Source organism: Acipenser ruthenus, chromosome 8, assembly GCF_902713425.1.
Source record: "Acipenser ruthenus chromosome 8, fAciRut3.2 maternal haplotype, whole genome shotgun sequence".
In the NCBI taxonomy this organism is placed as follows: Eukaryota; Metazoa; Chordata; class Actinopteri; order Acipenseriformes; family Acipenseridae; genus Acipenser; species Acipenser ruthenus.
Genome location: NC_081196.1, coordinates 5,131,324 through 5,147,237, shown reverse-complemented (window position 1 = coordinate 5,147,237; position 15,914 = coordinate 5,131,324). Strand labels below are relative to the sequence as shown.

General features: G+C 37.8%; 1 protein-coding gene across 20 annotated transcripts in view; it reads right to left on the bottom strand.

The window, feature by feature from the left end:
• Positions 1-15,398, bottom strand: part of LOC117406454 (phosphatidylinositol-binding clathrin assembly protein-like) — a 38,899-nt gene extending 23,501 nt beyond the window's left edge. For 2 of the 20 annotated variants that reach the window (XM_059028203.1, XM_059028211.1), the window contains exons 1-3: positions 14,616-15,395; positions 2,502-2,644; positions 1,417-1,492 (exon numbers count right to left, since the gene is read on the bottom strand). In XM_059028203.1, the coding sequence (XP_058884186.1) occupies positions 1,417-1,492; positions 2,502-2,644; positions 14,616-14,745 (349 nt within the window). In that variant the 5' untranslated portion in view covers positions 14,746-15,395. Of the gene's footprint in view, positions 1-1,416; positions 1,493-2,501; positions 2,645-14,615 lie in introns of all 20 variants that reach the window. The other 18 variants (XM_059028214.1, XM_059028206.1, XM_059028212.1 and 15 more) reach the window with 12 other exon arrangements.
• Between the last annotated feature and the right edge of the window lie 516 nt (positions 15,399-15,914).

Here is a 15,914-nt window from a genome sequence, read left to right as displayed (position 1 = left end):
CATGTTAAATGTTGAGCAATCCCTCTGGTAATTGCTGTAAAAACAACAGCTTTTCTAGCAAACCTTGACTAAAGAATTATTTTTGAAAATATATCTGTCAAGATCAGCTCTGGGGGGGGACGGGACGGGACACAGTGTTATGACTAGAATATAATGTGCATTTCTTTGGTTAAAAAGTACTCTGTCAGAAATCCCTATATTTTATCAGGAATTAATGAGGAGAATTGCAAGTATTTTAGGCATTGTACTATCCTGATGATTATAATGCACAGTTCATTCTTCCCATGAAGCCTTGGAATTGGGGAAATGTGGGGAATTTGGCATTTTGGAGTAATTTCACACACTCCTGTCCTTTGACAACTGCCTTCAGATCTCCAATAACTGAGAAGCACATTTTTTTCTTATCTGAAGATGAGAGGTGCCAGCAGGCAGAATAAGAAATCACTGACTATTCCGACACCGACTAAGACTATTCTCTTTAGCAAGTGCGTAGAGTAAAAGACCATTAAAGTAACTGAATAATGGTACCGATAGAAAGTTCCAAAGATTTTGCGTGGTGGCACCTTATACAAATAAAGAGAGAGAGAGAGAGAGAGAGAGAGAGAGAGAGAGAGAGAGAGAGAGAGAGAGAGAGAGAGAGAGAGAGAGAGAGAGAGAGAGAGAGAGAGAGAGAGAGAGAGAGAGAGAGAGAGAGAGAGAGAGATTCACTGCATTTGAAAGCACTAAAAAGTTACAACACGGCATGGTTATTATACTTTAGCCTTGGGAAGCAATATTGGCTTTCATTTCTGGCTTCTTTACCTTTCAGCAGCAACAATGGCTTCTAAATTAGACTCAACAGTTTCAAGGGAATGTACAGAATTTGGATGAAAAATGTGAAATCCAGTCCATAAAAAACTGTCAACAGGGGGTAGGGCAACCATGGGCATCATTGGGCTGTCACTCAACATGAAAAGTCAGTGTTTACAATTGTTCTGGACGGATACATTCAACATTTTACTGCAGAGAAGTCGTGGTAGAAATATGCAGGAAAGTTGTGAATACTGATAGGTAGTTATGTAATTCGGTTCTGCTCCAACTAATGATGATTTGATGAAATGGAATGTTCTTTTGCATGTGGATAGAGGGTTTAGTGTTGGGTGATCACAACCAAGAAAAAGTTGAACGCTCTTACAATTCAATTACAAATAGAATGCCACAGAACATTTCTGTCAGTAGGTTGTGCAGTGGTGCTGCACGCAAACTAACGAGACACAGTAGTTGTGACAACAAACAAAAGCATAACAGAATTGAAAGATACAGGTTTGAAAAAAGAGAATTAAAAAAGGGGTAATATTTTTACCCCTCCCCCAAACGTGATGCGTTAACACTGCAAATCTGTACTTCTTAATTCAAACTGTACTCCGATTAACTCACCTTGTAACCCACTTTTGTCTAAAAAATTACTCAAGTTGAATAATGTATTCCTTGAAGCCAAGTACTGGATAAACCTCTGCAATGAAAGAACAATGAAGAGATTGTAAAACCATAGCAAAACAGGTCCTTACCATGTAGCCTGTTCTACTTATTATTATTATGATTAACATTATTATTATAGCTACATAAATATCAGACCTTAATCAGAGTACCATGATGAATGTTTAATCTTAGGGAAAGATGTTATTAACTTCTTGTATGCAGAGATTAATTACTACAGTACGCTGTAGTCATACAATGGGGTAGGCAAAAAAAAAACAACAAAAAAAAACACAACATGAACTGTATCTGTAGTGATACACGCAGGCAGTAATGGACGTACAATTCAAAATTCGGATTCAAAATGCATGCAGAGTTCTACATTTCCAGAATCCTAATGTGGACATCCTCACTTTAACACAGTGTTTGTATATGTATTCTTGAAACGTACATTCAACGTATGATAGAAACTGAAAATGGATGTGTTTGAGTGGTGTTTATTTTTAATAACCAATTTTACCAAATAATAATAAAACCGACACCCCCCCCCCCCCCCCCCCCACCGCGAACTGAACCAAAAAATTCAAACTCTAGTTATAAGCAATAACACTCCTTAAATAAAAAAAATGATGAGAATCGATCCCTAATGCTTCTTGTATGTTTTCTTTGCCAACAAAACTGTTCATTCTCCCAATGATTTAATACGCATCAGGTGGATTTTTGTGCCGTTCTAAATCATAAGTAATATTCCCCCCCCTCCCCATGTCTTTGAGAGACTTGCAGCACAGTAGTTTCGTCTGTTGGATACCGCATGAGGAAGTCTATTAGATATTGCAATGGCTCAGCCTGACTGTCACTCCTCACATAGATAAGGACGTTTGATAATAAAAGCATTTAGATACAGCCAGCAACCCTCGTCACCCCCTAAAAGAAAAAGATTAGCAATGATCCAACAGCTCTTTTGTAGAGTGTTACACATTCTATGGCATTCATGGTATTTCAGTACTAAGACACGTACAGCAATGCAGCTTTGTAAAGCAGTTTACCTCATTGCCGTAAACCATCAGGTGGTGTGTTGCGATGAGAGCTTTAAAGACCACCACCCAGCTGCCATTTGTAGTCCTCTCAAAAAATGTGTCGGCCAGATGTGGGATGTTAACATTCATCTCATTGGTGCACTGGATCAGGTCTGAAAAAAGGAAACGGTAGACAAAAATATTTAAAAATAAAAAAAAGGAAGGTGTGGGTGGTCAGGATCATGTAATGAGATTTATTTGGGTCACCATCTCAAAGTGTGGAGTTCAGTTTGGGCAGAGGTAAAAACAATTAGATAGTGAAAAGATTTATTTATTTATTTATTTTTAATGGACAACAATCAATAAACAAAACTATGCGGTGGAAATAGCAACGGTGACACAGAGAAAGTTCGTATACAGGAACTCCCTTCACATGGATGCTTAATGATGTGATGAAGACTTTGAGGGGAATACACACACAATCTAAAAACATGCTCCTGCTTGGACACTGAAGCTGTGAGGGCTGGTCTTCAGTGAGGTGCGGAAGATCCAAGCAAAATGATGGCGTTGTCGGCAGGGGGGCCAGCATGTTATTTACCAGTTTCACATGAAGCCTCACTTTGATACAACTACTTTTTCTTCCGTTCCTTTTATGTTTTACAGATATTCTGAGCCATTGCTTTTTCTAGCATACCCTGCAGTCTTCATTTATAGCTATCTGGACATCCTCCTGGTATGACTATCCATTTTAAAAAGGTATGTAGCACAAAGAAGCACACACAGTACTATGGGTCTAGGGACATTCATAACCATACCATATTGATAAAAAGAAGAAAAAAAAACATTAAAAAGGGTAATTGCTAGTCATGTTTAAAATGTACAAGCTGTACAGTTGCACTGGGATGAAATTCAGTTAGTAACAGTACCCGTGCAAATCATGACTTCATAGCCACTTGAGGAATGCTATTGTATTAGCGTAGTACTGTGGCTACTTTCAGTACCTATTTATAAACTGGAAGAAAACCCTGCTCCAAATCCCAGTTTCTAACAGGGCTTTTGACAAACAATGCAAAAATACGTCATGCAAAATTATACTACATTTTTGACTGCAGGATCTAGGCACTTACACAGATGCCCTCTGTACAGTAACATAGCTACCATTATTTAAAGCACCTTTCAAATACAGTAACTTCTTGAACAAATGTAATTACTTACTTAAAAAAAAAAATCTGGACTAAAGCGATTTTAAAAACTTCCTTCCTAAAATGGTTTGACAAGCAAGTTTAAAACACTACTGAATCTCAATGCTGCAGTCTAAAACAAACAGAGCAGCAGAGATAACACCCAAGAAACGGAAACGTTGCATTTGATATTCAGATATTCAGCATTCTTTAGGGTCAGCACGGACATTCATTTCCTGCATACTGTGCAAGCTGGGGTGAATACTGTACTGCACACCCACATCCCACACTTGCTATGGACTGGATGGTTCTGTATCAGTCCCAGGACCCTTTTTGTTGTGGCATCTTGGTGCAGGCAGTGTTCTCTAACTTATAAATGACATCATAAAAATGTAAAAGTACACAGTTAGTAATGCACTCTCAGTTCCATGCTTTGCTCAAAGTAGCTTTCAACGATTTAATATTGTAACTGGCTACAGTCACACAGAGGATTAAGCTGCAATACAGAAGGCATGTGTTTTGGGTCTACAGCAGAACTATATTCATTAATGTGCACTGGGCATGGTTTTGAGGTGTGCCACAAAAATATATTAGGCAAAGATAGGAAAAAATTAATAAAAAAAAATACTCTACAGCAGCCCCTTCAGATAGCACAAAAAGAGATCGGTTCATAACCAAATCAGGCAGTAGTTTGAGAAATGTATGTCATTTTATTATTAAATATTTTAAAATTGCCAAATTATAGTAGTGTAGTTCACTAAAACCTACACAACCTCACAACAAAGGAGATCAAAATAGAAATCTTTGCAGGCTTTTAAAAAAAAAAAAAAAAATGTAATGTCTACAGTAACTTGTTTTCACTGAATGTTTCAATGCTGCTTATTTTACGGTAAGTTTATTGTAAGAAGATTAGACAGGTTGAGGGGTTTATAAAAGCAAGCAACAATTAAAAGAGTGACAAGTTTCAAAGTCTACAGAGAAATAACTTCTCTTATTTCACAACAAGGTGTCATATAAATGGACAGAGTTGCATGCACAGTATCATTTTAGAAGGCCATAGGTTTATTGTTAGCGCTAGGATTTTGTCATGGAAATTTGGGGTAAACATCACGGTAAATGTGTTTAAAAATCACAGATGAAGGTGTAACGCTTTGTATTTATTTATTAATTTTTACACTTACCGCGGTCTGGATTTGAACTGCTGACCCGCAGAACTACAGGCAGACACGCTACAGTTTCGTTAAAGAGTTATTCCCCTTTAAAAAAATAACGTTTCAAGTTCAAGTTTGCAGTTATTTTACATTTTGGTTTGTTTACATATTATTCCAATACAACATGTTGTACATTTAGAGGTTTGATGCTTTTACGGAGCGCCGGTCATCCCGAATTACACTTTTGTATGCAGAAAATTCTCTTTCTGCGTCAACTCTATTTACTGGTACTGTCAAGCACCTGACAGCAATTACAGCAAGAGTTGGGAATCTCAAAGGCCTCTGCTTTACGTTTGTGACATAATGTCTCCAAGTGTTTATCACAGCTGGCTTTACGACCAATTGTACGTTGAACAAAACAAACCTCTGCTTTCATGAAACACATTTCTGGGGTACTGTGCAGCTCGTAACAGTGCGCTTATTTGTGCTGTTTTGCTCATTTTTAAAATTTTTGCAATGTGGCAAAGCATTGAGTAGTGTGAACGGCTACATTACAAAGCAAGGCAACGAAGCTAGGTCAACATAAGTAGCGCAAACGGGGAGATGGTTGAGATGGAGTAAAAATCACAGACACCAACACAAATCATGGAATCCGTGACACCCGTGACCACTATGACTTAATCACAGACTTAGCTATTGTGACCTACAGTAAACAGAAGCAAGCCTTAAATCCACGTGACAAACGTCATTTCATTATTGCACCCATGCTGCAAAAATAGTTCATGTACCAACATGTTTTTGTTGGTACTATTAACAAAGATCGTATGTGACAGATTTGCACACCCACTGCTGCATGGAGACAAAAAGAAAAAAAAAAGCTTGGAAACAAAACCACTGGCAAAATCCACCGAGGCAATTTGATACAGTAAAAAGACAAGGGCAAAATGTACCTACTGATTAGCAGACATCAAATTAATAAATGCATTAAAATACTGTTTTAATAAAGTTCAGTCTGCAAAAAAGAATTCACCTGCTGTACTATCTTTGTCAGATTTAGAGGAGCCAGCACTTTGAAACTGGGGTGGTTCACTCCTGTGTGTATTCATGACAAGTTTCTGCTGACGGCAGTGCAATAACCAGCACTCACATTGTTTGTAAATAAAGTCTCCCAGTGTCTATAAATCACTGTACTAGGAATATGTGGGGTTGCAAGTACTGTACAGCGAATCTCATACTTTGGATTTGCATGATCACCTGGGGCAAACCCCACCAAACACATCCCTACTTAAAAAAATAAATAAATACCTTCAAATACGGTTTGGAGATCTCGAATCCCTAAACTTCCAGAGTCCAGCTGTACACAAAGTCTTCAGGAGCATGGATTTTGTGTATTTACAGTATGTAAAAGGTCATCAGAGCAAGAAATAGATCAAACTTCCTATTGCTTCACAGCAGGAACCAGAATCAACTTTGATCCTTGGTGCAAGTGGTTGGCATTTAGACTACAGTGTCTTACAATCCACTTTCTCAAGCCCCTGAACTCAAACAACCAGGGAGCTTGATTAGCAGGTACTAGAGGATCTCACAGTAGTTGACCAAAAATGTACGGAAAAGGAAGGTCTACTTTTCTGTCACTTAAATTTGATGCGACAGGATAAGAGAAGCCTCACCTTACTTGTCAGACCCTTGTATACTCTAAAGCTGGCTGCCAACAGGGGAACAAATAGGCTTATTTATCTAATGTGATTCTAAATATTTGACTGGATACCTTTGGTCACAGACAAAAACAGGCATACTGTAACAGTAAGTTAAAGCAATAGAATATTCAGAATACTGTACTGACCAAGCAACACAGGATACTCACATTCATTGTTTTCAATCAACTACTATGCCTACAGCAAGCAATGTTCCTATGGTTGCAGCAACAATAGGAGGATTATGTTGCTTGGTTCTGGAAAGAAACCTACTAACCTCTAACCGCCTACAGATCAATAGTGACAATTAAGCAAAATTGAGTGGGTTGCTGCTTGTGTAAATGTTGCCATTTGGTTAAATGGCCTAAATCTTGATGGCTTTGCCAGTTTAAAAAAAAAAAAAAAAGGAAACATTTAGGTAAGATTATCAGCTCTCCAAACTGAAGTATGAAAGAACAAAACCTCTCTCTCTCTCAAATTGAATAGGGTCTGACAATCTCCCTCCACCATATAGTACCAGGGAATCAACCCGACTTGCATCAACCATTTGTTTTTAGTGGTATCCCGGGACGGCTGACAAAATCCTAGGCGACTCCTCAGTGCTGTAAAACGTATAAATCTGTGACTTAACCCGGCGGGGTATAAAATCAGCCCCCAAGTGTCCAGTTTTAAACTGGAAGCACTGCTTTGCTTTATAGTTTCTCTCAGACAGTCATTACCTTACTAGCATTCTCCCATGCTATCCTGCTTCGTGTTTGTCAAACACACTTAAGGTTCTGTCCGTGTCTGTTTTCATGGGCGTATTGTCAACTGAAACATGGGTTTGCTAATGTACTGTTTTGCTACTTTTAGAAGGTGCCAATCATACTAATTAGATCTGTCCAAATGACAGCAGTCCACTCTAACGGTTATTAACCTAATGTACTGTTTAATTGAATCATCAGCTGCAGTAATGCCTACATATCCCAGTGCACAAATATGCCTCCCTGGTCAGAGATCTCATACAAGGCCTAGGTACAGTACACTAGCATTTTTTAGGGCAATTGTCAACTGCACCACACTTGGTATTAACAACTATGATCAACCGGTTTAGCAATGCCCCATCTAACAGTAGCAGCTGTTTTGTCTTTTATACAGACGATAAACACGTCTTACACCTGTAGCAAAAATGAAACACACACACACAACTTTGTATTGATTCCATGGTCAGAAATCAAGGCAACCAGCGAACAGAACAGTATTTTGACAAAGTTGCTCATTCAAGGACATTCTCAATTAGTGTCATGGGAATTTACAAGTAAAGTATGCCAGGCCACTAGGCAAATGGAAATCGTTATGCCTGGAATGCACTAAGCTTTCTCTTTTGATATTTCTTGAATACCGTTAGTGGAAATGGTGATGAATAAATTGAAGTGCACTATACTGTAGTTTTACTAAACGTTCTGTGTACTATGTTACAAAAAAGGAACTTAAGAGTATTGATGGGACAGCCGTAAGGCTATACGGTTGCCTACTTAATGAGTCTCTCAAATGGGGTGGAAAAAAAAAAAAAGGACTTAACAGCTTGAAATGGAAATCCATGGTTTAAAATGGTATAAGCTGTGACAACACATCGAGTCTTGATGACAACACTGAAAACTGATCAACAGGCACCAGTCAAGTAAATTGGTATTTAGGTCTGGAAAATATAAATCTAGAAATACTGAAACAAGGCACCTTTTAAAAAAAAATAATAATAATAATAATTGTAACATTTAGATTTTCTAAGCATCTCCTTGAGACACCTACTGAACAGTACAGAGCACAATCCCTGGATAACCAGCTGATAAAAGCAGCTTTTTGTATTTCACTAGGCTGTTTAAAAAATTAACTAATTAATAATTCATCAGAACCTCTACTCAAGACAATATGATTTGGGACAAAAGAATGAAAAGACAAAGCCTCTCTTACTGGCCATTTAGTAAAATGAAGCACAATAGGACTTTTTTTTTTTTTTTTGCCTACACAGTGCTCTCACTATTCATGCAGATATCTCTGAACCATGAAAGGGTTCACTAGTATATTTATCAGAGGGAGTAGACCTTTTCTTAACAGCTTGCCTTGTCGATAAATATTTTATTTTAAACACTTTCAGATCAAACTACATACATATTTTACTGTAACTTATTTTCTATTGAAGTTTCCTTGTCTATGGATAAAACCGGCTGAGTACTGTCCTCACTGTGGCTTTCTAACTTTGATATGCCAGAGGGAGCAACTGTACTGTAGATACATTGTTGGGTTCAGTAAATCCTTTGAGGCAGCTCCCATGAGCTACTGTAGGACCTAAATCCCTTGCACTGCAATGTAACTCCAGGAAAACTAATGCAAAGTATTTTATGTTTCCATTCTAACTTTTAGCTGGTACTGTACTGTACAGCAGCTTCAGGGTTGTGTGCCAAACGAAGATTGACTTCAAGCAAGAACAGCAGTTATTCACATTAGAGAAAGCAGGGTTAAGCTAATGTACTTCATCAAAAGGTGGAAACCAGAAATGGATTATTAACATAAAAAGGTGACATATTCAAGTGTAAACTTTAAATTACATACATTTAGGCAAGTGTACAGGTCGGTGCCGCTTTATCGGGACAAGTAAAAACATCCTGAATAAGCGGCTGTCCCAATGAAACAAGAGGCATTTAGGACGACCTTAGTCACGCTTTTGTTTCTAAATGAAAAGTATGAAATCACATCAAATTAAGATTAAATGTTAAATACATAATTTAAAATACAAGTCAATTGTTTTTTTATTCCTAAACAAAATTAAATAGCTTTTTTTTTTTTTATTTCTACATAAAATGAAAAATAATGAAATCACATCTTATCACAAGGAGATGCACCTGCGATGCTGACCTGCCAACTTTCTTTGCAACAGCAGCCAGCTCCTTCAAGAGTCACAGTGTAATCACTGCACTGTGCTATGGAAACCTGTCTTGCTCTGAAAAGCGATCTCCGTTCAGCATTTGAAAATATTGTATCCTAATTAAACGAGATAAATAGCATTGGGAAGAACCGTCTCCCAGAGTTGTATCCCACTTAAGCAAGTATCCGATTAAGCGGTGTCGACTGTACTGTAAATGTTTGCAACAATACTATATATCCATGTACATTAATAGTATTGATATCTACATAACATGTATCTACATTTCAAAAAATAAATGTAACTTATCTACTGTATGTACTTATTCATACATTTGTTAGATTTATGCACATAAAACTACATAAAAGGTGAAACAGACTCCAGCTCACTCCTCCCCCTCCTCCAGATGAAAGGGACATGTAAAATGAGGAAGCCCTCTGGCTAAGACAAGCAAGCACATTGTAAGTTTATTTTGCGTGGGTGCCGATTATTTAGACTAGCAAAATAGTTATCTGTCCCAGGGCCAGATACTGTTTAGGGAAACCCTAGATGTTCTACAACACTTGAGGCGCTACTTATTGGTTAAATGCAATTTCTGATGCCACATGGACATCATCATGTTAACTATCACCACAAAATAAATCAGACTGACCGAGTAACAAAACTTATATTAAAACTTTTTTTTCTTTTTTTTTTGACCAGTGTTTTGAAAACTCAGGATTTCTTTAACCCAATATTAGCTTTCAGCAACATACAAAGAAAGACTAGTGCTCACAGCAGACACCTAAAGCCTTGCACTTCCTTTACCAGAGGTCGCATTAACGCAAAATTTTGCATCTTAGACGCAAAATAAATCTACTGGACGGAAAAACATTTTGTCTTGCGTTCACAGGACGCACAGAATGGAAAGGAACGCAGACATGCATATTCGTGGTAATCTATTACGCTGCAGCAACGACCGTAAAATACATGCTTGTTTACAAAAAAAAACACACTGTTCTGCAATATAACAGCATTGATTAAGGTACATAATGTGTTATGCCCCATATTAACAGAGGTCCATATTGCTAAGAAATACAACAAGTATTTTGGAACAAGTAAATGCAAACACACACACACACACACTTAGGGCTGAAGTTTTCGGGTTTTATTTTTTATCAGGTGACAAATTTAGCTGATTCTGTTTCATAATTAAAAACTCAGAAAAAAGCTGTTAATTGCAAAACAATCTTTGCTTTTACCTTCATATCTTGCATGAGCCCAATTCTGGTCCCTTTAATTTTATTTCAAACATAGCTGACAAATTAATTGTTCATCCCCAATCCTACTTTTAACTCGCATTTCATTTTTGCAGTCGCCTAATTTAACATTGTGCTTTTGTTACTTTCCACACTAGTATAACAGGGATGCCCTTACAGATTTTTTTTTAGCATAAAAATTAATACCTAGTGCAGAGTGTACACTGACACCAAGTCAGTTGTCAATCGGAAGTTTTTTTGCTAAGCAGTAAGCATCTTCAGGGGATTCTCATGAAGATTGCTCATCTGCATCTCAGCCATCCACTTCTGACTACGAGTGCTACAGTGACCGAAGCAGTTCCAAGCAGTAGTAATGCACAAAAACGCAAACGAAAAATACGTTCTTATAAATTTTGAACGGGAGATGAAGTATCCGTGGCTTATTGAGATGGCAAGATGTACTGTGTGTGAAAGAGCTGTTGCCCCCCCCCCCAAAAAAAAAACCCATACGCATGTACAGTTTTTCAAGACTCTTCGCTTAAGACACAGCAATGCTATAATATTAAAACACACGTAGATGAAGGCAACAAACAGTGCTTAGAATCACCTCTTGCTGTCATGCGAACGGTCTACTGTTAGTATATATAACAAAGACAAAAGTGTGTCTGTTTATATGTATAACCATACACAGAGATGTTTTTAAACTACTACATGCCATAGAGTTTAAACGTTCATAAAAATGTTCCAAAATGCACATCCCTGGAGTTTATTAGCCTTTGTGTTAAAATGTATATTTGATGGATGGGACGCAACATTTTGGGCATATGCATTTCAGGAACGTATGAAAAGAAAAGCTAGCGCGACCTCAGCTTTACATATACATACCACGCCCCACCCCACCATCGCAAACAATTTTAATGCCGGTACTTTTCATAGAAAACCATATATGACTTTGTTCCAGACAGATTTGCCACGTTTTTATTTGCAAGTAACAAATTAAAAACAGGTTACAGGGAAACTGCAAATTGCTGACTGAGTTTGTCAACAATTGGCAGCCAGCTGGTTACACTTCATACATTAGAAGGCACTGGACACTACATACTGTACACAGAGCACTTCCCCCGCATTTACTGTAAACCTATTATGAGGGCACAGCTTACATTTTGTGTCATCCCCCCCCCCCCCCCCCTTCTGAAGAGCAAGCAAAAATTGGTACGGACATGGAACTGAAAAGCTGTCTTGCACAAGGAAGCAGCCATTCGCTTGAACCATTTCTGTTAATAAATAACTTGGTGAAAGTCACAGCCATCAGTAGAATGACCTCATTTACTGTCAACACATCATTGTTCCTGGTGTAAAGTTCATAACCTGCAAATCATGTGGAGTTACTGTAGATGATGCATCAAATAAATGTACAGCAGGGCAAATATACTGCATAACCACACTAGCGGAATGTCAGGAATTTTAATTGTTCAGCAAATTACTTTAGGATGTTGACTCTGGTAGCAATACCTTAAAATGTATAATTATCAGTTGTTTTAGTACTGATTGAAATGCACCTCTTAGAAAACTTAGGCAAAGCATACTCTAGAATATAAACAGAACACTGTACAATCAGGCCTTAGGTGGTTTTGTAATGAACTTCAGGCACTGTACTTGGTTGCAGTGGTTCACTTGATGGTACAGTACTTAAAATAATTGAACAGAAAAGTACAGTACAGGACACCTCCCCATGCAGGTAGACAGAGGATCATTAAAGTCAGGAAAAAATAAATAAATGTAGTGTTTAAACATGTAATTTACATGTAATTTACAGGTGCATTTTCAAAGCCACATTTACACACCCACATTTACTTAAGGCTTGCAATATGGTACCCAAGGTCAATATTCCATTACAGAACACCTGGATTACACCCAAACCACAGTATGGGTTTGTCAATACTTCCTCTCCTCAGCTGGCCAGACAATAATTACAGTCAAGCCAAAAAACACATGTCCAGCACAGGTTCTTTTCAAACAGGGAATTCACATTTTATTTGCATTGTATCTTACATGATACAGTATTGTGACCGGGTTTTAGCGTGGCATACGTTGGTCAAGACAGACATTCAAACAAACAGGATTCCTCTACTCCCAGATTCTGATACTTCCCAGCAGGAAAGACATACCCGCCTCATATACCCCACAACCCCGGTTACACAAACAAAACTGTTCTGTACTCTACTAATGACTTAAGAGATCAGTCAAGTCTGTTAATCAGGCTATCAACCGTAAAAAAATTTCAGGCATGCCCTAAACACAAACAGAATGGGCTTGCTTATCTTGGAATCAAAAAAATGTTTCTCACAGGAAATTAGTTAAACAGGCACTGCATCACAAAACCATGAGTCTGTCTGCTAATCAGGAGTGGGAACTACAAAGCTACTGATGTGGTGAAAAGCCAACATCCTACTTCTGACCAACTGATGGAAAACCCTGAAGCCCCATGCCCTAATAACACAACAACAAACCCAGTTGTACTCTTTATGTAAAGAGTCCAACGTTCATTTACTGTTTTGTGAAATAACAATTTTAAAATGTCCCTGTGCCACTTGAACTAATTGAGAAGAAAATGAAGCGTGTATCCAGAAAGGGCAGTCATCTTCAGCACTGTTAGCCAAAGCAATCTAACACCTCAGGGGACTTTTAAAAAGACACCAGCTACCATAAACACTATGGGACACGCCATTTCAATTGTCTAACCTTGAAGCAATTCTGACACTATTGTAGTGATAATTAAATCTATGACTAAGCAACAAATGTAGTTCCCCATATGAAATAGTTTAGAACTGGAAAACATGATGAATTCATGAGATAACCGTGTCAGTCCCTTTTTATTATACAAATCACAAGAGTAAATCATTTTTAATACAGCACAAGATTCTTTATCATCATCATCATCATCATCTTCTGAGGACCAAAATGTGAAACTAAGCTGGGGGGCTCCATTCGATTTACAGGTATAACAATTTGAAAATAATAATAATAATTTGAAAAAATAAATAACAAGGTGGGGTAAGGAGTTATCCTTCAATATAAAAGTTATTTCTTTCACTGAGGTGTCAAAAAAAATAAAACATAACTATACAAGAAACGCAGTGCAGCGTGGAGGTCAGTCCCTTTTGCTTAATAGTTTAAATTCCTCACAGGTCAAAAAGACTATATGCCTACTAAATATGGGGAGGAAATACAACAAAGAATCAACTACTGAACTAGTTACTGGCCAAAAAAACACTACCAAGTGTTGAGGACATCTATAGAGATCAGTCACTGGCATTCAAACACAGCATTAAAAGTCAACTGCACACAACTGAAAAAATAAATACTGTGCACCAGTAAATTGAGAAAATGTGTGTACAGCAAAAACACTTTCCTGCATGTCTTAAAAAGCAAACTAAGCTAAGCCAATGGGGTTTACATAAGAAATTAAACTACTGTAAACCGATTACAGTAAGTTTGCATGGTCAATAAAACATACGATTAGAAGAAAAGATTATGAGCAATTGTGTATAACTTTCCTGGCAATTATGAAATAGCTTTTCATTAGTATTATTTATAAGACAAGGTTTGCCAAAAACAGGCAATCAATATTTCATACATAATTAAGCAACGAAACCTCCATGATACCTTGTGTTACTGTACTTGTGTGTGTTTACACTCAGCCAGGAAAAGAAAGCACTGACTTGTTTTACAGTCGTTCCCATAAATTATCTTAAGGTACATGAAGACTGCAGTCTCTTTCTATTTGTTTTTTTTTAAACAATATTAAATTCGGCTGTACAATGCTCCTGTAACAAAAATGACATACGAAAGGAGGCCTCAGTACTATGACTGGTCGTGAAGGCTCATCATGAGAAAACTAAAAAAAACCTAAACATTGCTGCAGACGACTACTTTATCTGTGAACAGACACCCCACTCCCTTGCATAGGGGGCTACTTACAGTCCAAATGTTTTTTCTTCGGACCCATAATCTCGTGTGTGGTGGCCTTGCACACAGTTTTGGAAACGGCAGACCCGGTGACACTGTGTTGAGCTGCAGTTATCCTGTCCGTTATGCTCTGTCCCGACATCTTCGTCTTTTTTTATATATCGAATAAAATATAGAATATATCTTCTTTTTTTTTTTTTTTTTTTTTTTTTTAAGGAAATGTTATTTTCAAATATCCTCTGGCGGCTCCACTGTTCAACCACCTGACCTTAAAAAAAAAAAAAAAAAAAACCACCAGGCAGGTCCAGTCGTATTAGGGGCCAAAAAAAAAAAAAACACAAAAAAAGAGAAAAAAAAAAACAATATATCCGCGGCTCTTGGTCCAACTATCCCGAAAAACAGTACGCAAAGGTATACTGTACGCCGGGCTAAATGGAAAAGATATCCCTTGTTTTTTTTTTAGATAGGTTCTTTCTTTCTATTCCTATTCCTGTTTCTATTCCTAGTCCTATTCCTATTCCTACTCCACACTCTCTTTCCCTCTGTCTATCTCCTCTCTATTTCGCCTCCCCTACTGGGTTTAAATGGGCTAGATCTGGTTTGCAGGAAAATGGCGGGTCCGCTTCTCTCGCTGGAGCCTCCCAAGGTTTATTTGTGGTGGTAATGAAACTGACGACATTCTGGCTCACATAATGAATCACCTTCGCGTACCATATACTACGGCTCAATGAGCCGAAATGGCGAACACCAGGCTATAGTTTCAGCACACCCTCTGTACACAAGAAACCTTGGAGCCTCCTATCGCCAGGCAGGGAATTCAGTCGTGTCACATGACCCGTCCCTCAACCGACCGTGTCATCATTTGTTTCCATCAGTGCAAAACGTAGGCATTTATTTGACCGCGTATATAACAAATACAAATAAGTTTGTCACCTCTCTGAAACCATATTCATTCAAAGGAAATAGCACTTTGTTTACACAACGTGACGCATGTTTACACATACAGTTCGGTAGTAATATAGATGTGTGCATTTCACTTTTACTGGAAAATAAATGTAATGTTCAGTTACCAACCATCCTGAAAATACCGATGTAGTGTTATAAAGTGGTACATCGTCACAATGTGGTACACGTACCAAAACTTGACCTGTGTAACGTTAGAAAGTGGTACACTGAGATTTTTGTACAGGTGCTATCAATTGCATTGTGATGTGTCAATACTACATTGAGACAGTGGACAGAAAAGCGTAAAACAGCATTTTTGTGCACATTTACCAAAATAAAGGTTAATGATGCAATTAGCAAAGTAAC